General features: G+C 54.2%; 2 protein-coding genes across 3 annotated transcripts in view; one reads left to right on the top strand and one right to left on the bottom strand.

The window, feature by feature from the left end:
- Positions 1-308: 308 nt before the first annotated feature.
- MDH2 (malate dehydrogenase 2) lies at positions 309-15637 on the bottom strand. Its single transcript, XM_059414662.1, has 9 exons — positions 15455-15637; positions 9566-9734; positions 8241-8324; positions 7636-7745; positions 6371-6496; positions 3580-3657; positions 2232-2331; positions 1757-1908; positions 309-613 (listed from the first exon to the last, which is right to left on the bottom strand). The coding sequence occupies exons 1-9, from the start codon at positions 15518-15520 to the stop codon at positions 482-484; spliced, it is 1017 nt and encodes a 338-aa protein (XP_059270645.1). The 5' UTR covers positions 15521-15637; the 3' UTR covers positions 309-481.
- Positions 15638-15729: 92 nt separating this feature from the next.
- STYXL1 (serine/threonine/tyrosine interacting like 1) overlaps positions 15730-21699 on the top strand; it is a 53133-nt gene continuing 47163 nt past the window's right edge. For both annotated transcript variants that reach the window (XR_009406947.1, XM_059414663.1), the window contains exon 1: positions 15730-15891. The gene's annotated coding sequence lies outside the window, so the exon portion shown is untranslated. The remainder of the gene's footprint in view (positions 15892-21699) is intronic.

The following is a 21699-nucleotide window of genomic DNA, read 5'->3' on the forward strand; positions in this document are numbered from 1 at the left end:
CCAGAGTCTGCCACATGAACCTGGGAAGGGCAGCTGGGCATGGGCCACCAGCTGTCACCTCGGGACACTGAAGAGCCGGGCCGGAGCCGAGCCTTCCCCGGGCTCGTCAGCGGAGGGAGGCAGCGCTGCAGAGCAGGGTCAGGAGGGACAGCTACTGCTCAACTTTTCACACGTTCTCAGAGCTGCTGCTGGAACCAGCACGCGTCAGCCTGATATTTAAAGTCATCTCTCATTCTGGTTCACGGAGACACCAGACGGCCCCCCCAAGCAGCAGCCTGAACGGGGAAGAAATCACGCTTGCTGAGACCTTGAAAAAGAAAACCAAAGCCTGCTTTTACTGATGCGCCCAGAGTCGGTCCAGGGAGGACGACGCCAGCACGCCACTCGTGTTTAACAGACGCGAACACGGGGGCGGGAAACGGCTTTACAAAGACACGATGCTTTCACGAGTTAGGGCGACGGACCGCCGCGGGCCGCCCGCTCACTTCATGTTCTTCACGAAGTCCTCGCCCTTCTTGATGGACGCCTTCAGCTCGGGGATGGCTTCCGCTATCATCTTCTCTTCGAAAGGGGAGATCTTGCCGATGCCCAGATTCTTCTCGATGCCCTTTTTCTGGAGGAGACGGGAGGGGATAAAATCGGACAATTTAAAAAAATTAAGAAAGATCACTGTGATGCTGTAAATTTTACACCAGGTTTCCATGAACGAGGCTGTTGAGGAAAACCTGATGCGTAACTTCACAACCCTGCCCGGCCCACCCACCCGGGAGGGAGCCCGACCACCATGTGTGAGCTGCGCGTGGAGCCCGGGGTTCGGGCAAGCTGCCCCCATCCGGACCCCAGCACTCACTCCATGCGCACCTTAGCCAAGGCGGTTTCCTTATCCAGAAAACGGGCGGACTATCCACCCCAGAGGAGGCCGTGAGAACGCCTGTGGGCGGCTTGGGCCACGGAGCACTCAATCCCCAGCAGCACCGAATGTCATTCTCCCGGGCATGGAGCAGACTTTCGGGTTCTGGGCTGCCACCAAATTGGTAATATCCACCCAAGTCCAATGTAATCACGTAGGGAGAGGGGAGACGTCAGGAAAACAGGTGTCTGTCACTGTCACCCGCACGGCTGAGTGGGTGTGCCTGCGCCAGCAGCCGAAGCTTCCCAGTCGCCTCCCCAGAGAGCCTGCCCTGACCCCAGGGCCTGCACAGCCTGCCACACCCCACAGTTCCAGAATTAGTCTGCTTAGTGACTGTCTCTCCACTCCACGGGGTCCCTGAGGCCTGGGGCCACGTTCTCAGGGATCTTTGGACATTGGGGCGTCTGTGGGAAGGGTTTCTGGGTGGCACGGAACGTCGACAGACCGTTTCATTCTGGGCAGGAGATGAAGGCAACCACCCTTCTGCCTGACGTCGGCAGCTGCGTCGGAAACAGAAAGCTGGCTAGACCGTGTGCGTGCAAGAGCCCCGGTGGGGTCTGCTCCCCGAACACTCGGGCAGTCACTAGACTGGACAGCTGCCTCTCAACAGCCTGGCCAAGCAACGGGACCGGAAGGGCTCCATCCTAGACGCCAGCACTTTGAGGGGACAACCTAGACCATGCTCCAGAAGAAAACCCGTGGCGGTAAGGCAGGGAAGCAGGAAACCTTAGTTGGGCATCCTCTCTGGGTCTGGTGGAGGGAGGCCTTTCCTTCGGGACAGTCACGGCTGCCTTGAGGTAGAGTGAGTGTCTCATCAAGAAACACAGAGACGCAGCCCATACGCACCCCCAGCAGTAAGGGCGTGGAGAAGTAGCCGCAGTCTGCCTCCTGGGACTTCACGAAGGAACACTCGACGACGCCTTCCTTTCCGTTCATCGCATCCACGAGGGAGAAGACAAACCGCGCTCCGGCATACGCCATGGACAGGGTGGCGGAGCCTAGGAGAACCAGGTTGGGTCAAATAAGCATCGTGGCCACAAGATCCAGACCAGCCGGCCCTGCAGCTAAACCCAGCAGCTGCAAAGCCCTCCGCGTCGGCTGTGCAGGATCTGGGTTGGCATCTCGTGCCTTGACAAACGCAGGGATGGCACGACCTTCAGCGCCGAGCCACTCCACAAAGCCGGCTGCTCCCGGCCATCAGGCTGGCTCAGCCAGAGAACATATAGGAAGCCGAGAAAAGCATTTGCTGCCTGCCCGGGCCTTTCCAGTCTTCAGCCTCTGGCATCAGCAGTCCACCCGGGCGCTGCCCCCGGGAACCCACCTGCTCCAGCTTTGGCCTTCACCACCTCCGTGCCGGCCTCCTGGATCCGCCCCGTCACGGCTGTCAGCTGGTCCTGGGGAAGGTCCACCTTGGGAGTGCACTGCGAGCCAAAGCCACAGGGACCACGTGAGCCACCAGTCCCAGACCCCACGCTCTCCTCCCCCACTCAGGGGAGACACTCCCCACCCCGCCCCGCACTGCCACTACACAGAAACCGAGACCGACTCTGCTTTAAAGAAAAAGTCAACTTTGCTGTAACGTGGCCCTTACACCCACCCCCCGCTGCACCTTTTTTCAAAGTAGGCTCCACACTCAATGCGGGGCTTGAACCCACGACCTGAAATGGAGTCACGTGTTCCACCAATGGAGTCAGCTAGGCGCCACCCACCACCCATCCCTACTCATTTTAAAAGACCCTTTAATATTTTGGACTAATTTTAGAGAGAAGTTGTAAAAACAGCACAGAGCTTTCCCACACTCGGCTTACCCTAACCTTAGCATCTTACGTAACCACAGCGCAATTATGAAGACCAGGAAGTTATCACCGATACATGACGTACAGACCTTACACAAATGTCACCCACTTGCTCACTGCTGTCCCTTTCCTGTCCCCAGTTCCCATGCAGGGGCCCACCTCAGTTGGTCCCCTAGCAGTCCTGTCTTCCCAGACACTTGTCAAGAGGGCTGGCTGCTGGTTTTGTAGAACCTCCACGATGTTAGATTTTATAGAAGGTTTTTTTCATGCTTTTCTCATAAAGTTATACGCACTTTTGGCAGGAACAGCATAAATATTTTGCGTCCTTCTCAGTGCGTTTTACTCAGGGACAGAAACTGACTTAATTTATCTTATCCTTGGTGGTACTCACCTTGTCTCCACTCAATTTATTATTTTTTTAAATTGTAAGTAATCTATACACCCAGCGTGGGGCTCAAACTCATAAAGCTGAGATCAAGGGTGCCAAATTCTACTAATGGGAGTCAGCTGGGCACCCCTCTAATCATTTTTAAATAAAGCAGCTGTGCCTGCCCTGACCCAACTGCGATTTCGGGGATTTCTTACAGCAGTTTTCGTTGTGTGCTGGGTGTCGGCCGCTGTGAGCACCTTCTGACCACACTCACTGCCACAGGCATGGACCCCTGAAGTGCTGGACCCTGACCACAGCCCCGCAGGCCACTCAAGAATCCGCCTGCCCCACCCCCAACCCTGGACAATGGCTGGGGCTGTCTGTATTCCTAGCAGGAATCTTCTCAAAGTATGACAGATGCTTAGTTCTTTGTCGCTCTGTCTTCAGTACCTCGAGGCAGAAGCTCCTGAAGGTGTGGCTTCCTGGCACAGTGACACACTTACCTGCGAGATCAGGGGGATGATGGTCTTCCCGGCATGGCCGCCAATGACTGGAACATTGACTCGTGCAGGATCCAGACCCTGGCCATCAAAGTATGAAGCTCTGTTAATTTTTTTTTTTTTTTACTTATTTGACAGAGATCACAAGTAGACAGAGAGGCAGGCAGAGAGAGAGAGGAGAAAGCAGGCTCCCCACCGAGCACAGAGCCTGATGCGGGGCTCGATCCCAGGACCCTGGATCATGACCTGAGCTGAAGGCAGAGGCTTTAACCCACTGAGCCACCCAGGCACCCCTGGAGCTCTGTTAATTTTTAAAGCTCTTTGAGAATAAACTATGTCATATCCTCCTAAAGCACCAACACTGGAAAAATCCACAGAAGCCAGAACAAAGACACCACAGAAGCCCGAGTCCAGCTGTGGTCTGATCGCCTACCATGGCCCGCCACCTGTGGAACATCACGGAGAGGAGTACGGGTCACCCGGTGAGGTCCCTATGGGGGTCTTCCTTTACAGGGAGCAGAATTCTGCCTCCTTGTAGGATCCCCACATTGGTCCCCGTCAGTCTGGTATCTTCTGAGAATCAGAGGATAGTCGTTTCCCCAGAGCTAAGGTCATTCGTCACGCACCAGCCCAGATTCACGTCCCCACCCTCTGTCACAGAGAACGAGTCCAATTCCCTCCCTCTGACTGGAGAGCAAAATTCAGAACAATTCCAGAAAACCCCGGGGGTGAGAAGTCTGTCACCTCAAACAGTGATCAGGACAGAATAAAACGGAGCTGCAAGGGGCCAGAACATCATGGTTCTTTGTCAGGGCTTAACAGGAGAGGCTGATTCATGGGTTAAACGGGAGGCACAACGCCCCCACAAATCTGTGGACCAGGTATTTCTTCCACTGGCCCGCAAAAGAAAAAAAAGAAAAGAAAAGAAAAACTCAGGTGGGAGTTATGGGAGGAAGTGAGCAGTCCCCCATGACGTCACCTTCCCCAAACGCCGCAGCTGCTGGAGAGAGCAGCCCCAAGTTGGGAACCCGCCTTGTCCCAAGAAGGGAGACCCAGCATCGAGAGGGGGCAGACCCTCAGGACCAAGTCCACAGAGCAGGATGCTCACACAGCGGCGCCTCTGTGCCAAGGCAGTGTGCTGGTGACCAGCGACACAGGTGTGGACAGAGCCCCTGCTTTTGAGACCCTCACCGTCGATTATGAGGCAGACTCAAGTGGCGCCCCTGAGATGGCCACACGGGGTGGCCCTGGCAGCAAGGGGAACACTTCATCAGCCTGGGAGAAGCTTTCTGGGACAGACGTCAGGTCATCTGGGAAGGAAAGGCAGGACTTTGCCAAAGGAAGGCTGTTCCAGGCAAAAGCAGCATCAAGAGCAAAGGCCTGGGGCGTCAAGAAAACGAATCTATCCCAAAAGCCGAGAAGGTGGCCAAGGAGGCGGAATATGGCCGAGAGGACCGAAGGAGGCTCCAGACACTGGAGCTTTAAGGGTCAACTTTCATTCCTGATACAATTCAAGATATTTCCAGAATGCCCGAGAGCCTGAGGGAGAGGACACGTCCCTGAACTGAAGCTCGATAAGCACTAAGTTCTCTCCCAGGGCCCAAGATGCCCTTTCCTCCACCGCAGAAAGAACTTCCCAGTCTGTGACAGCCCCGTCCCACAGAGCTGTCTGTGACAATGCAGGAGTCTATGTCGCCACCGAGGATCTGAAATGTGGCTGGTGCAACAGAGGACAGGGATTTCTCATTTTCTGTAATTCTAAGTCATCTAAGTCATGTGCAGTTAGCCTGTGGCAGCAGGACCAGAGGCCGGGGGAGATGGCGTGCTTTGGGCCCCAAGAGCTGGAAGCACCCAGAGAGCCCAGACAATGAACACTGGGGCTCCCAGGAAGCAGCGCCGGGAGCCCCAGGAGGCTCGACCCCCACCTACCGGCCTGTTCTTGGTCAGACTCAGTGGGAGCGCACGCTCCTCGGGAAAGCCTGTCCTGACTCAACCACCCTCCACATCCGCACCCAAGTGCTGATCCAATTCTGCTGGCTCTTGAGTCCCAAGGGACCCCTGTCCCTCGGAGAGGGGCTGCAGCATGAACGAGAGCAGGGCACCCCACTCCAGGGCGGACCTGTCTGGGGCACGGGGCAGTAAGATCAAGGTCAACAGTCTTATGGGTGCAGGACAACTGCTCCTACTGGCCCCCTCCTCTGCAAAGGCAGAAAAAGACGGCCCGAAGCTCCAGAGGGACACTGCTTCAGGCCTAAAGAAGCGGTGCTGCTGGATCCACCAACGAGCTGCGAGGGGCACGGAGGACACCAGGGCTGGCACTGGTGCTAACACCCCCTGCCCCCCAGCAAGGGCCCAGTGAGCCAGAGGCGACTGCAGTCAGAACGACTGCTGGGAACGACGATCCTGACATCTCGGGAGTTCAGGAATGACCCCCAATACTTCATGTTTGCCAATTTTATCATTTCTCTACCAATCAGCAGGCGAATCCTGTTCTAGTTTTCAGAGGCCATGAACTTCGAGACTACAGCCCAGCTGAGGCAACGAGAAACCCGAGGAAAAAGCCCGGACCCTCCCACGCACCAGGGGGACAGAGAGGGAGTGGCGTGAACACTCTGGCTGGCTGTGGTTGAAACGTGCGGGGGGCTGGGTGGACCCCCCCCCAACGAAACCTGAGAGCTCCTCTCCCCGACAGAGGCAGCTCCAAGAGCACTGGAGACCCCCTGGTCTCCTATGTCCGCCGCTCAGCCTCGGACGGCTGAGGGGGAGCCTGAGGGACACCCAATGCGGCTCTTACCTTCAGTTCTGCAATGAACGTGTTGGCTCTGACGATGTCCAGGGTCGTCACCCCGAAGATTTTATTGGGATTGTATGCCCCGTGTTTCTTGAAAACTTCCGTTGCGATTGGGATGGTGGAGTTCACCTGGCAAATGCAAGAGAGAGGCGGGACTTGCCTTGCATCCTGAGAGACAAGCCACACACGACATCTTTTCCCCAGACCGGGGGCCAAGTCCTAAGGGGCCAAACCGTCCTGATAACATTTTCTGTGGGCAACCCGCCGTCACTACGGAACAGGTCAGTGTGCTGACTTCCTATTCTCCCCTCCTCAAACAACCCTTCGAGGGCCCGCAGTTCGGAAGTGCACGTGACCTTCAGGCTGTCAACCTAACAGGTGAGGCTGGCCCCACGAGACACGGCCCGTGCCCACTGGGGCCGACACCTGGACACAGCACCGCACTACACAGGGCCAAGACCTCAGGCAGCCCCGGGAACAAGTCCCAGCTCAGCCACCCTGTGAGGTTAAGCCCAGGAGAGTGGTTTCCTCACAGCAGAGACGACCACCTCCTTGAGGCCGTGAAGGTTCTGGAACTTAATATACAGCAAGTGCTAACACAGCGCCTGGTGCCCAGAGAGGGCATCATGAAGACACAGCCACGGGATTTCCGTCAGGTGCTAGGCAAGCGTCCCAGCCAAAGTGGTGACCACCCCGAGGGAGAGCTACTTGGCGATCGGCTCCCCAGAGGCCCTGGGAACAAGCTCTAGGGGAGGCCTGGCAGGCACGTCCTCAGTCAACATCACTGTCACTGCGCTTCCGCCCCGGGAGGGAGGCAAGAATAATAAATGCGACCCATGGCACTGCTGGGGGGCCGCGGGGGGGTGCCGTGGTCTTCTCGGGGAGGGTGCAGCACATGCGCTTTCGAGATTGAAGGAGAAGCTCCCACAAAAGCCGTGAGCAGGGCCCGGGGTGGCTGAGCAAGCCTGATGGGGGACCAGAAGCTGCAAACCCCGAGCAGAACAGGGTAAGGGAAGTGAATGGGCCACCACGTTCAGGCCTCAACAAGGGACGTTGTGCATGGGGAACGGACACAGAGAGGGGAAGTGATGTGTCCAAAGGCATGCAGTGGTGGGAAAAAGCAGGCTGGAATTCACACTTGGTTCATCCGATGTGTCTGCTGCGGCCCCTTCACTGTATTTTGGTCCCGGTAAGCACCTCCTGCCTCCTCCTCCTGCTCACTGGGGGCGTCAGGAATGGCATCAGTGGCCTCTGCCAGCAGAACTCACCGGATTCGAAATGATGCAGATCATGGCCTCGGAGCAATGCTGGGCACAGGCCGCGGTCAGGGTGGCCACGATGGAGGCATTGGTGTTGAACAGGTCATCCCGGGTCATGCCTGAGAGTGATCCAAATCAAGATGTTCACAGAGCACGGGATGATCTGCCCGCTGCCTGCCCGGCGCCGTGTGGCAGTTGTTAGAGGGAAGCCAAGTGTGAGCGGGACAGGGTCCCTCTTCCAAGCCAATCTATCTTGTAGGAAAGGCAGCCTAGAGTGACAAGTGCTCACACAGCGGCTTGTGGGGGGCTGGAGCGTGGGGAGGGGGCTTAGGGAGGGAGCGACCTGAGGAGGCTCCAAAAGGGCCAGTAAGAGCTCCAGAGCAGCAGGTGGGGGAAGGGCACTCCGGGAAGACAGGGTGCCTGGGAGCACCAGACCGGGAGCACCAGACCAGGCAGGGCACAGACACGGCAGACATGGGCCAGGCCAAGAAAGGGATTTCTCTGGAATTCTTCTCTGCCACAGAGACACGGACTCAGTCCGGTATAAGGGAAAACCACGTCCCCACCGGACGGGCAGGGGGATGCGAGGCAAGGCAAGGCCTCCGAACACGCACCTGGTTTTCTGGGGACTCCGGCTGGGATAACCACCACATCGCAGCCTTTCAGGCAATCCGGCAGCTGCTCAGGTCCGAGGTAGCCTAGACACCGCCCCAGGAGAGAGAAAGTTCACATTCTCTGATCTGGAGAGCCGAGGACATCTGTGGGGATGGAGCCAGGGCAAGACGGCACCTGCTGGGTCCAGTGTCAACCCCAGGCCCCCAGAAGGGCCGCAAAGCCCCCCTGCGAAGTGCTCCCTGACCACTGCCGCTCGCGGGTCTGACGGTCCCAGCCCCGCTTCATACCGCTTTCCCCCAGCCTCCCACTGCCTGGGGCCCACCCCCGTGGAAAGGATCAACCCTTTCGCCACCCCCCTCCCCCACCAAACCAAGCTCAGCCGCTTGTCTTTACTGGACCCGCTGGTACCTCTAAGGCCTTCCTGGCTCCCAGTTCCAAGAGCGGCTTATTCCCTCTCCCCCCACCACCGCCCAGTCGTCCTAACAAAAGCTCCATCTCCGTGGGGTCAGATCATAAGACACGCCGAAAGCTCCATGAGAAAATCATGGTGCTGCTAAAGTAATACATCTAATACTGGTATCTCTTTTGTTTATTCCTATCATCTGAGGGGAAAAAGGTCCATTTTCAAAGGTTACCAGGGAAATTTGCTCCAATGACTAAAATCTGCTTTGATTTAGGCTTTTCCCTTATGGCAGGAGCTTTCAGAAGCTCCAAAAGACAACGAGCAAACACATTCAGAGACTCCAGAAGGCACATAAACGTCCCAGCTCACAGCTGACCTCCCGAGTTGTGCCTGCAGGCGGAAGACGCGTGTGGATACTGTCCCGCGGGGCAACCCCACACGCCGGCAGCAGAGACAGGAATTACTACCACCTCTCTGGCCCGCAATCTGGGACTTTACAGGAAGAGCAGCTTTCCCAAAGAAGGCTGTGCTTCTAAGAAGCTGGAAGAGGAGCCCGGGGTGATGGGCCGGCCGGCCCACAGCACATGAAGGCAACGTGCAGCCCACGGGAGACAGCATTCCTATGGCCCCCCAACTCTGGAAGTCCCTGAAAGTTCCCCTTCCCCATCCTATTACTTTTTACATGAGGAAAAAAACTAAAAATGGGAAGATTAGACCACCTCTGTTTTTCTGAAAGACGCTATTTAAATCTTTACAGGCTCAAGTACAGAAAGACGTAGTCATTCGTGAATTCAACTCCATGATGAACGTGGAAACCGAGTCTCTGATCTACTTCCACTGAGGAACCGTGTCCTATCACCTGGACTCTGGTCTGCTGGGGAGAAGGGGAGCAAAGTCTCCAGGCACAGCATGTCTGGTTACCTTTCACGGTCGCTCTGGTCTCGATGTGGCTCAGATCTGCGGCCACCCCGGGCGTATGAGCGATATCGTAGAGGGTCAGGCGGCTCACTAAGGGACTGTTCTTGAGGAGAAGCGCCAGGGGCTGCCCGATTCCTCCAGAAGCGCCCAGCACGGCCACTTTAGCATTTTTCTAAAAAGAGACACAGAGAAAGGACTCAATACAGAATCAGTATTAGAAGTAGTCACATGAACGCCTATAAAATACACCGCACTAGGCGTCTTTTATTGCGCTGGTGCCTGGTCCAAAGGTCCAGTTTCCTTCTGAAGCAGAGAGGCTTATCTCAGGAAAACAGGGAACTTAGGTCCACAGATGTTGTGACAGTCAGGGTCCTACCGCAAACAGCCCCCGAAAGATGAACAAGCTTTACTCAGGCAACCTTCCCTTCAACCTCCAGTTTTAAAAACTAGAAACAACCATACTGGGCACCTACTGACAGGCCGGTCATGTGGGGAAGCAGGAATGGGAAGAGCCCTGCTGGCTCTGGCAGGGGACAGGGAGCTGATGAGGGGTGCACGGAGCATCAGGAGGGATGCACGTTTCGGAAGGCTCCTTTCCCCACAGTTCAGTCGATCTGCAGCCTCGGTACCCGTGCCCCACACTCTGGGTCTAGCAGGATCACCCACCGGGCTGACAACGCCCACAGAGAGCCAGGCTCTTTGAAGCAGGACAGGGCTCAGGCCTCTGTGTTTCCAGCCAGATTTCTGGGTGACTCTGGCACTGGCTGGAGCCTGAGATCACTGTGGCCCCACACCACGCCCGGCAGAACACGCAGCAGGTGGCTCTGGGCATGTCAGCTGCAGGAAGGGTTAAAAAGTGACAGCTGAGAGACTCGACTGCCTTGCCAGCACCTAGAAGGCTGGAGCTAGCAGGGTTTCTGTCAGTTTATTGGTCACCTTAGTGGAGCTAAAAGTCTAAAGACAGCAGCCACTCCAGAGCTAAGTACATCTAAGGACTAGCAATCGCTTAATCCCCTTCTTTTTCTTATACCAAGGAGTGGGACTGAGGAGTCAGGTGGCAACTCCACGTTTAATCTTTGAGGAAGTGCCAGACTGTCTTCCAAAAGGGGCTGCTTATTCATGTTTAAGGCTCACCTCCAATTTAACAGGCACGGACTTCCTACCTGCCACACGCCGGACTGACTTGCCAGCACCAACAAGACCTGCGAACCCAAAGGCGTGCGGACCAAAAAACAGCATCTAGTGTGACAAGTGTCAGGGAGGGAGACACTAGGAGAGAAAGTGTGAGAGGGGGCTTTGGAGGAGGAGCAGTTTACCAGATGGATGCTAGGGGGGAGGAGCTGTGGAGTATGGCCCAGCGAAGGGAAGCAGTCCCCTATGGCTCGGGCGTTGTTGGATGCATGTGGAGGAAGAAGGTAGGGCCGAAGCTGAGAGTCTAGCAGAGTCTATCTGGTCCTTCTGGGCAACAGGGAACGGTGAAAGGCCTTAGAAGCTGAGAAAAACGTGTCCAGAACTGCATTTCATTATTTATTTATTTTAAAAAGATTTCATTTTTATTTGACAGAGAAGCACACGAGAGAACGCAAGTAGGGGTAGCAGCTGAGGGAGAAGCAGGCTCCCCAGTGAGCAGGGAGCCCCCTGCCCAGGACCCTGGGATCATGACCTGAGCTGAAGGCAGTCACTTAACTGACTGAGCCACCCAGACACCCCAGTGTTTTAAAAAGGTTATGAGGCAGCATGGAAGATGGCCTGGAAATATCCAAGAACGGAGGCAGTGAGACTACTGCAACAGTCCAAGCATGACTCAAGGGTGGGATCCAGGCAAGCAAGGATGGGCAGGCTACAAGAGATTCGGTCACCCCCTTCCACTTCCATACAGCTGCTGAGTGGAGGGAGGAACCTGCGATGACAACTTGCCGGCCTGAGTGGACAACATTGCCTTGAAGCAAGATACGGAACTGAGGAGGGGTAAGGGGTCTTGGAGAAAGGATAATGAGTCTCATTTTGCATGCTGGGTTTGAGCCCCTTGAAACATCCAGACACACACGTGCCAGTAGGCTAAAGGCTTGGTCTGGAGGCACGATGCATCTGCACTGAGATTACTGGCAGCCCCAGAAAGCACAAAGGGGAACACAGTGACAGGCGCACTAGGGACAGAGCCCTGTGAACACCAGCATTTAGGGAGGAAGAGGAGTCTGTGAAGGATGGTGACCAAATGGGGCTTACCACCACCCCCACCCCATCCATTTCCAACAACTAAGTCAATGACTGCCTCCTGGTAACCTTTCCCACGAGGGGCAGAATTTATTATACAGTAGGACTTCACCTGAAACTCACACCACCCAGCAACCTTATCTACTGGGAATACCAAAAGCAAAATGGTAGCCAAGGGCCATGTGTCAGTCTGTCCTGTAGCTGGAACTGAGCTAGGTCTTTCCTTATCTGACGCTCAGAACTCCATTAAGCAATATTAACTGACTCATTTTACAGATGAGGAACTGAGGCCCAGAAGTCGTAATACACCTGGGCCCCAAAAGATAGCAAATGAGGATGTGGGACACAAGCCAAACACGGGCAACTTGACCCTTCAATCTGGGCTTAAAAAAACCCCATCTAGTCTAAGCCATGGCCTACAGCTCACTCTCATTATATAAAAGGTACCCTTTCCCATTAGGGCTCACTCAAGGCCCAAACAAAACAGTCCTCAGTGAGCTTATTTGTACCCTAACCTTATGAATGAGAAGGGAGCCTACTCTGGGCCAGCAGACAGCTGCCAGGGAAAGAGACAGACTAATAGCGGGGACAGGAACCCAAAGTCCCACACATGTCCTCTTGGACAGCCATCTGCTTTGGGTCCCTAGACTCTCACCACAGACTGTATTTTACAACAATGGCCCCTAGTAATAATGGACTTTGGTTATCAAACCCTGAAACCAAAGCCCAAACAAAACCCAAGCTGTGTCATCTGCTTAAGAAAGGTAAACTCTAAAAGCACATAAAACCAAAAATCTTGACTTCAGTTTTGATTTTTTTTTTTAAATTGGTGCTATAAAGGGGGACCCTTGACTTCCCAGGAAACTTAACTAGCCAGATCAACCCAGAACTGAGGTCTGGCAGTCTCTACTTCTAGATCGTCAGTCATGACTCACATCTTGTCTCTGTTCCTAGGGACCTCTGATTCCAACTCTCACATTCCCAGCTCTGTTAGGCACTCCAGGGGTCCCATAAACCTAACTGTCTAAATAAATGTATGCTTTCTACCTCTCCCACCCTGCTCCCAAATAGGACCGGTGTTCTCCCAAATTCAAACCCTCAGAACCATTTCCTGCCTCTCTTCCCTTATCAGAGACACCCAGTTAGGACACGGAAAACCTGACATCTCAAACACCTCCCTTACCTTCCGTTCCCATTCTATTATCTACGGCTCTACCTCAAAACCATCTTTCTGAAAACTAACTTTTAATCATTTCATTTCCTCACTGAAAAATCTCCTCGAAGTCCCTTATGGCCAGATTACTCAGCCTGACTTCCAAGGTTCCGCTGCGGAGCCCAACATCAGAGAGAGAGAGAAGAGAAGAGAAGGAAGAAAAGACAGGAAGAGGGATGGAGGGAGGGAAGAAAGAAAGCAAGAGGGAGCAAAGAAGGGAAAGGAAGAGAAAGAAAAAGAGAAAGAGAAGGAACGGAATGGAAGAAAAGGAAAGAAAGGAGAGAGACTGACTTGATGACCTCACTAGGGTCTTTAAGTAAATCAGTCCCTTACAATACCTAAGATGACCTCACTCATTCTGTTGCTTTGTGTTGAGGTGACGTCATTATTTGTATATTACAAAGTTTCATCAATTTCGTTAATATGGATAAAAACACAGCCCTTCAGGGGTGGAATCTTCACAGTGTAGACAGAATCTGCAGTACTGTGGAGATTAACTTATGATCTCTTTGCAGAAGACCAGTCACCAAACCTGCAGATCTTCTCTGCATTGAGGAGTTGGTTGTCAACAGCACACACGCAGCAACTTCTGCAAAGGGGTAACACTTCCCTCATTTCTAAGTTTGCTCTACAATGTAAGTCTATTATGGTTTGCTTTTAAAGTTCTATTTCTTGTGTTATAACATATATATTAGTGTACACCCACAGAAATAAATATATCGAGGCCATGCTCTTGATACATTTTTACTCCCTTTTTAAAAAAAATTTATTTATTTGACAGAAAGAGATCACAAGCAGGCAGAGAGAGAGAGAGGAGGAAGCAGGCTCCTCTGCTGAGCAGAGAGCCCGATGTGCGACTCATCCCAGGACCCTGGGATCATGACCTGAGCTGAAGGCAGAGGCATTAATCCACTGAGCCACCCAGGGGCCCCTACATTTTTACTCTTAAGGATACCAGATTCAGGAGCACCTAGGTGGCTTGGTTAGTTAAGCCTCTTGATTTCCACTTGGGTCGTGATCTCAGGGCTGTGGGATTGAACCCCAGACTCTGCACTAGGTATGGGCTCTGCACAAGATTCTTTCTCCCTCTACCTCTCCCCCTCCCGACTCTTTAAAAAAAAAAAAAAAAAAAAAAAAAGGACACAGGATCCAAAGTCTCTAGACCAATGTACTTCTTTCTCTCAATCTCATCATTCTGACTTACTCCAGTTCCTTCTCAGCATCACCACCTCTATGTCCCATATGCATTTTGAACTTACCATCTCAAACGGAGCTCCTAATACCCTCCCCTACCCAAACCCACTCTCCTCCAACAGCCTTTCCCATCCCAGCAATTTCCAAAGCCCGACGTCTTGGTGTCCTTCATTCTGGTCCCCCTCAGCCAACCGTCCCTCAGCAAATCCCACAATCTTACCGGAGCTCGGTTCCCTTCCTTCCCCCGCTCCTCAGCATCAGCCTCGGGCACCTCCACCGGTCCTAAGTTGGGGCCTCTCTCACTCAAGTGCCGCTCCTTACTCATCTTGGTCTCTCCTGCAGCGCCCAGCAGGGGCAGGGCGAGCCTGGACACTCGGTGCTCCTGTGTATTTCTTTTTCAAATGAATCTTATAAACAGGAAACCGAGCTGAAGGACAGAACCTAAAACAGAAATCTGGACTCTCCTTTTCTAATCAACTCCCTCCTGGGTGGGATACTTGAAAGAGGCAACGTGGGTTCGCCAACTTTAGTTCTATTAGAATCACCGGGGCACCTGGCCCACATGCAAAAGGGGGCAGGTCCTACCCTCCTTCCGTGCACCCGGCCCCGGGCCTCATCAGCTTGCAGGTGATTCTAACACACACCGGAGTGTGTTAACACACGCCATCCTTCAGGTGCCTAAAAATAGCTTCGGCTCGCGCACTCCCAGAAGCCTTGCACAGTCACCACACCTGGGGGCAGGCCCAGGCCGCCCACCGCAAGCAGGATCCTACAAAAGGGTCCCGAGGAGGAGGCCGCGTCTTCACGTTCTCAGAGGGAAAGCTGGGTTATCCAAGCCCCCCGGACAGTGCCCGGGAGAGCGGACTTGTAGTTGTCCAGCCCGGAGACTGCAAGCTTGGACCAGTGCCCCACCCCCGGTATCTCAGTCCGCCTGCACTGGGGAGTTAACGGGGACACGCTATTTGCACGGATGCCACAAGAACCAGGTTAGTGGCCTCAAGGACGACGGGAAGTTGCAAACAAACGTGAATTCTTTTCGGCGCTACAGCCCCGAAGCTTCCCAACCCTGAAGCTGTGCAGACCCAGGGCGGGCTCTCTGGGGGGGTCCGGGGGGACGAGCCGGGGCTGGGGGGCTTCCCCCCTCCCTCTCCCGGGCTTTCTCTCCGCACTGCCCTCCCGGTATCCCGGCCGGCCCACGGCGCCACAGGCGCGGGTCGGTACTCGACGACCCTGCGGTCTAGGCTGGCCCGGGGACCCGTCGTCCGGCCTACCTGGGCCGAGGTGCTGAAGCTGCGGCGGAGAGCGGCGCCGGCAGGGCGGGCGAAGGCGGAGAACATGGCTGGAGCGGGCGGGGAGCGGAACGACAGGCGAAGGAACGGGCGGCTGGCAAGTGACACCAACGACCTCCACACGGCAACCGGCCTCCCGGCGCCGCTTCGCCGGGTCTCGCGAGAGGGGCCCGGCTTCCGGCCCCGCCCACCTCCCAGATCTCGCGGTATCCGGTCCGTCGGGGGGGCTCGGCGAGGAAGGAAGGTGCAGGGCCGCTTCCTGCGCACCGGGAGCGTGGTCCGGGCGGGGTCGTAGCGCGCCTCGCGTTCCGTGCGGCCGCTGGGGGAGACGCGGTCGCGAGTGGGAGGGACAGTCCGCACCAGACAGGTGGAAGAGGACGGGATTTAGGCTGGAAGAGCCTTAGAGGAGCCGTTTCCAGGTGGGGCTCCCCACGCAGGCTCTGACAAGGAGACAGGTCAAGGTCGCCCCGCGGGCCGGGCGGAGAGGGTGCGGTCCGGGCCCTGGACCTCAGCCCAGACCACCCCTCCTGCTCCTGGCTCCGGAAGGCTCTGGGAAGGAGCGGGCGGAGACGAGGTTGAGTTTTGGGGGTGGAGTGCGAGGATGGGGTCCCCCGTGATCCGTCATTTCGGTGCAAAGCGCCCCTCCCCCCATCCTCCCACCCCGCACGGCCCAGCAGCCAGTGCCCTCGGCCCTCAGGGGGCACAGGACCCGCGCAGACCCCGCCCGTGGGAATGGCGGACGCAGCCCCGAGGGCCAGGCCCTGCTCCACGAGTTTGCGGGAGAGCAGCCTCGTGTTGCAAGACGAGGAGCCTGGTATCGAGGTGGTAACTTGCAGGGTCCCCCCGGCCCCTGCTCCTCAGGTCTGCGCAGCCACATTGTTGCAGCTTTAGGTGCGGAAGGACCTGGGGCTGGGCTTGTTGAGTTGATCCGGATGGAAACGCGAAGCTGCGGTTCTGGCTCCCCAGGAATGTATCGTTTACATTGACAAGTTGAATTAGAAGCTTCGTTCCCCGCCCCCCGCCCCCCGCCCCCCCCATCTCATCAATTTTCTGGAAATACCGAATTCCTCAAGGAGTTCAGGCAGGTGGGGCAGAAGAGTGTGCTGCAGGCTGGTGGTTTCACAAGAGCCGCCCCATTTTCTGCCTTCTAAGGAGCTGAGTCTATGCGGGGGAGACCTATGCTGCAGGCAGCATGATTGGGGCAACATTAGGGAAGTTAAGAACTATGGTGGGAACGAAAGGAGATGCATCTTTTTTTTTTTTTTTATTTAAAGATTTTATTTATTTATTTGACAGGCAGAGAGAGAGGGGGAAGTGGGTTCCCTGCTGAGCAGAGACCCCGATGCAGGGCACCCAGGACCCTGAGATCGTGACCTGAGCCCAAGGCAGAGGCCCAACCCACTGAGCCACCCAGGTGCCCCAAGAGGTGCATCTAATCCACATTTGGGGTGGGGGCCATGTGAGAACCACCTCAGGATGAAACAGGGAGGTAGAGACATTCAGGAAGGAGTTACTCCAGGGGACCATTCAGCTGCAGGAGGGCGAGATCCTCCTCACCTGGGCATGGGAGTTCAAGCGTTTAGATGAGAAGAGCCCAAAGTCAAACCTGGGGGTGGAAAAACCTAAGTCTATGGATGGTGAACAGATCCTCTCCGGGAGTGGGGGACATGCAGAGGAGCAGCGTCCTTTATCTTAACACTGTTCTCTGGTTCATCACTTACCCTACATCTTAACCACTGGAACTGAGAGTTCCTTGTGGTCAGATATGTCTGTCCTCTGAGTCTTTATTGTCCAGCCACAGCACCGGGCCAAGAGTGGGTCTCTGTTTTGGAAGAGTTGGATAGTTTTAGATAAGGCTGGCCAAAGCAGGGCGTGCAGGACCTCCAAAGGTTCGCTGAGAAGCTTGTATTTTATTCCTGGGGCAGCAAGTGTTCATCAGAGGTCTTTATGAGGCCACCGGGTTTATGAGAAAGATCGGATTGATCTTCGTGTGCCAAGGCTTCCAGTGGAAAGATACGGAACGCAGGGAGATTATTCAGGAGGCTGTCTTAGGAGAGAAAGACCTGAGTTATGATGGTGGCCATAGAAATGGAGGGAGTAGGGCAAATGAGGAAGCAGTCTCCAGGAGAGAATTGATTAGTCTGTGCCTATCTGGGTTTAAGCAATGAACGTAAGGGATGAAGAACATCAGGCCGAGAGACGTTATCTACGTGTAGAAATGGGATTTGGGGATGTGGGGAAGGAGAGTTGGCTGGAGGAAAAGGGAAAGAGTCCGTTTACATGGTTTGGATTGGAAGTGATGGTGAGTCGTCCACACAGAACTACCAGTGGGCAGATGGGGAGTTACTCCAACATCAAATGTGGGACTGAATGCCGGAGAGAGGGTAGGGACGAAGGCATCTCTGTAAAGGGGAGAGCGGAGGCCATGAGACAGGAGAATCCTAGATTCTCCGGCTCACTCCCAGCACCAGGGGTTCAAGTCCTTCCCCATCCCTGCCAAGTGCTCTACTGAGGCCACCCCAAACGACTTGACTGTTAGGAAAACCAGCTTCACATTCAGTTCCCAGCTTCTTCCCTTTCTATCCCAAGATGGTTCATAACCGTATTAACCGCTACTGTATTAAGCACTGACTCTGACTTTGCAAAGCATGTGTACTTAACACTGAACATGTTTAGGAAGCCCCTTGCAGTCCTAAAACAGCTTTGTCATCTTCCCACACATTCTTGCTTTGTTTCTTTGCCTGTTCCTGGGTCCCCCCGAGGCACGAGAACAGACTCGTCATTGCCTCCATGTCCAGTTTACATTAGTTGTCAAATCTCAACTTGATTCAGTGTCAAAACTTCTCTTCCCCTCTCAAGCTTGCTTTAGGCTCCTACTCGTGGAGGTGCTGGGCTTCTCCATTTCCCCATCTTGCTTCCTCACAGCCCCTCCTCCCCCGATAGACTGTGGCTCCGGAGCCTTGGAGGTTGTAGAAGTAGACATGGAGGAAGGCAAGGTCCCCCCGTCATGTGGCTTTACTATTCTGAGCCGGACAGGAGTTTGTAGCAGATCCCCTCCATGTGGTGCTTTTGGGGTGCGGTACCTTTGACCTAGGTGGTGATGCCTCAGTCTCACTGCTTTCCATTGTTCCTTCAGGCCCTGGTTTCTGGAATTCTGTACTACCTGCAGCTGACCGATCGTTCCCCCAGGTGGCAAGTCTTGGGCAAAGTCTCTTTACAATGGCTTCTGGTTGACTGCCTCACTTGCCCGTATTTGATCTACAGGAAACACTTATGCCTCCTTTGCCCCAGCAATCCTGGGATGTGTGGTGCAGGGCATTTCAAATGCCTCTGCCTCTCCAGGTAGCCAGCCTCAGACTTTTCCAGCACCAGCCTCTGCCTACACTAGCTCCAGAGGGTGCCGGCCAAGCTATTCGGAGGGTTTTCTGGTTTCATGAATTGTTTCAAGCAAGCTAAGGCTTGTGAGTGCTGGAATTCAGAAGGATGCTAATGGAGGGAGAAAGCTTTGAGATTACCGAAAGGAGAGAAAGTTTAGGTGGAAGAGGATGAGGTCAGAGGATTCCAGGAGGAAGAGTGAAGCCCCCTCACCCCTACCGCCCCCAGGGACAGCTGGCCGAGGAGGGTGGTTCACACTCAGGGGACTTACCCCTCCCGAGCAAGAACCAGGAAATGAGAGAAGTTGCTCCATGGGGACCCAAGGAGGGCTGAGGAGGTTTGGATAATAGTTAACAGCAATTGGGAAAATTCTGGGCAAATGAGCAGCGAGACAGACATTTGCTGGTAGCTGTGAAGGCCGGGCTGAATTCCGCAGGGTGTACTTTATGTGTGTCCTACTCCACATGGTTCCCACAGCCCAGACCCCACACCAAGGTCATCGGTGTGTATATAGGGCTACACACACAGGCTCCTATTCACACACACCTGCATACTCGTATCCCTGAACACAGAGGCACCTGGATCTACCTGGGATTCCTTTTTATGGCCACATAGTTTATATACAATACAGTATACAGATTTTAAGTGTTCAGTTGGATGGTTTTGACAATTTACGCCGTTAATCACCACCCCCCAAAACAATCTGTAGAACATTTTCATTGTTCCAGAAAGTTCCTTCATGCTCCTTTCCAGCAGGCCCCCAGGACTGCTACTTCCTGATTCCTATCCCCATAGTTTCATTTTTGTCTGTTCTGATAGCAACAATGTCCACAATAGCCAAACGATAGAAAGAACCTAGATGTCCATCAACAGATGAACGGATCAAGAAGATGTAGTATACGTATACAATGGAATACTATGCATCCCCATCATCGTAAATGACAAGCTTTCATTTCTTTTGATGGCTGCATAGTATTCCATTGTATACGTATACTACATCTTCTTGGGGGTCGTGGGAGCTAGGGAAGGAAAAAAATGTGGACATTGTTGCTATAAACATTTGGGTGCACATGCCCCTTTGGATCACTACGTTTGCATCTTTAAGATTCATACCCAGTAGTGCTGGGTCATAGGGTAGCTCTATTTTCAACTTTTTGAGGAAACTCCATGCTGTTTTCCAGAGTGGCTGTACCGGCTTGCATTCCCACCAACATTGTAGGAGGGTTCCCCTTTTTCCACATCCTCGTCAACATCTCTCGTTTCCTGACTGGTTCATTTTAGCCATTCTGACTGGTGTGAGCTGGTATCTCACTGTGGTTTTGATTTGTATTTCCCTGATGCCGGATGACGTGGAGCACTTTTTCATGGGTCTGTTGGCTGTCTGGATGTCTTCTTTGCAGAAGAGTGATAAGAGTGATATTTTATTTTATTTATTTATTTTTAAAGATTTTATTTATTTGACAGAGAGAAATCACAAGTAGATGGAGAGGCAGGCAGAGAGAGGGAAGCAGGCTCCCTGCTGAGCAGAGAGCCCGATGCGGGACTCAATCCCAGGACCCTGAGATCATGACCTGAGCCGAAGGCAGCGGCTTAACCCACTGAGCCACCCAGGCGCCCCAATAAGAGTGATATTTTAAACCTCTTCTTTCGGATCCTTGGAGCTAGTGAAAAGTCAGAAAGGTGGTAATCACTCCACCTTGCACAGGAGTTTTATTTTTCTCTAGGTGCTCTAGGATATTTTAAAATGGAACTGTATTTGGGTAAATAGCTTTAAGTAGCCACATTGTGGCTCGTGCCTACCGGAAGCCCAAGGATTTGACTTCCAAGATACATTCCAGTGGAACAAGTGGGCAGTGGTGGCCTAGCAGGGGCAGAGGCAGCAGGAAGCACCAGGAGGAGCTCCCAAGAGCGGAGAAGATCAGGGTCAGGACCAGAGCCTTTGGTCTCACAGATCGGTCAGAGGTCAGGGAACTTGGAGCAAAGCCGAGTCCAGAGGCTGGTCAGGGCTGAGGATCTGTGTGAGGGGAGCGGAGGGTGTGGCCTAAGCCTGATCAAGGCACAGAGGAGAAGCAAGTGCTGAGGGCAGAGTTGGAGGCGGTGAGACCAGATGTCATGGTCACGGGCTTTGGGAGACCGCGTTACAGTTGACCGACCCCTGTGCCTGCCAGGTGAACTGCGTGGAACACACTCTCCCAGGACTGCAGGGGTTTCTCTCAGGTGTGTAGTGCGCCTAGGTTTGGGGATAGGGACGGGGGATCGCCTGGGTCTGGGCCTCTGGCCCAAACTTGTTGCTTCTGAAATTCAGAGATACATACTAGCGATCCCGAACAATAGGACCGGGTGCTTCTCTGAAACGAGAGACTGATAGCGAGGCCACTTCTCACCTCCACATCTCGGGGGTGCTCTAGCCTGCAGCTATGTCCTCTAGCTTTGTCAAGGTTCAGGCCACAAGGAAGGTGTCACCTGGATCCCAGGATCCCAGATTCCCGGGGGAGCCTGCCCCTCAGGCAGCAGCCAGAGCTCCGTCCACTTACAAATATGGCCAGCTCCTGTCCTGCTCCTTGGCCTAAGAGTCTCTGAATGGTGCTCTCTGTGGGATTTGTAGCTATTGGAGGCTGCTGGGTGAAGTTGGGAGGAGAGAGCTAAGGTAGCAGTAAAGGGTTACCTGTTTCCTAAGCTCCCGCCCGTGCCGGACAGTTGGTGTTGGTCATCTCGACATAACCTTCCTATAGCCTTTCCAGTAGAATTCCGTGTCAACTGCCTCCCTTTTCAGGCGAGCGTGTTGAAGTCTGTCCCTGTATTAAGCTTTGGCCATCTGCTTCATACAGAGAGTGGCGGCATAGTGGGGTTAT

This window comes from Mustela nigripes, chromosome 11 (assembly GCF_022355385.1).
Source record: "Mustela nigripes isolate SB6536 chromosome 11, MUSNIG.SB6536, whole genome shotgun sequence".
Taxonomy (NCBI): domain Eukaryota; kingdom Metazoa; phylum Chordata; class Mammalia; order Carnivora; family Mustelidae; genus Mustela; species Mustela nigripes.

Bases quoted from the DNA above. Each gene is read 5' to 3' on its own strand.
- MDH2 (XM_059414662.1), bottom strand. From the start codon at position 15,520: ATGTTCTCCGCCTTCGCCCGCCCTGCCGGCGCCGCTCTCCGCCGCAGC. The intron at 9,735-15,454 runs GTAGGCCGGACG...GTCTCTTTTTAG, and splicing joins GCTTCAGCACCTCGGCCCAG to AAAAATGCTAAAGTGGCCGT. The intron at 7,746-8,240 runs GTGCGTGTTCGG...GATCACTCTCAG, and splicing joins CGGAGTCCCCAGAAAACCAG to GCATGACCCGGGATGACCTG.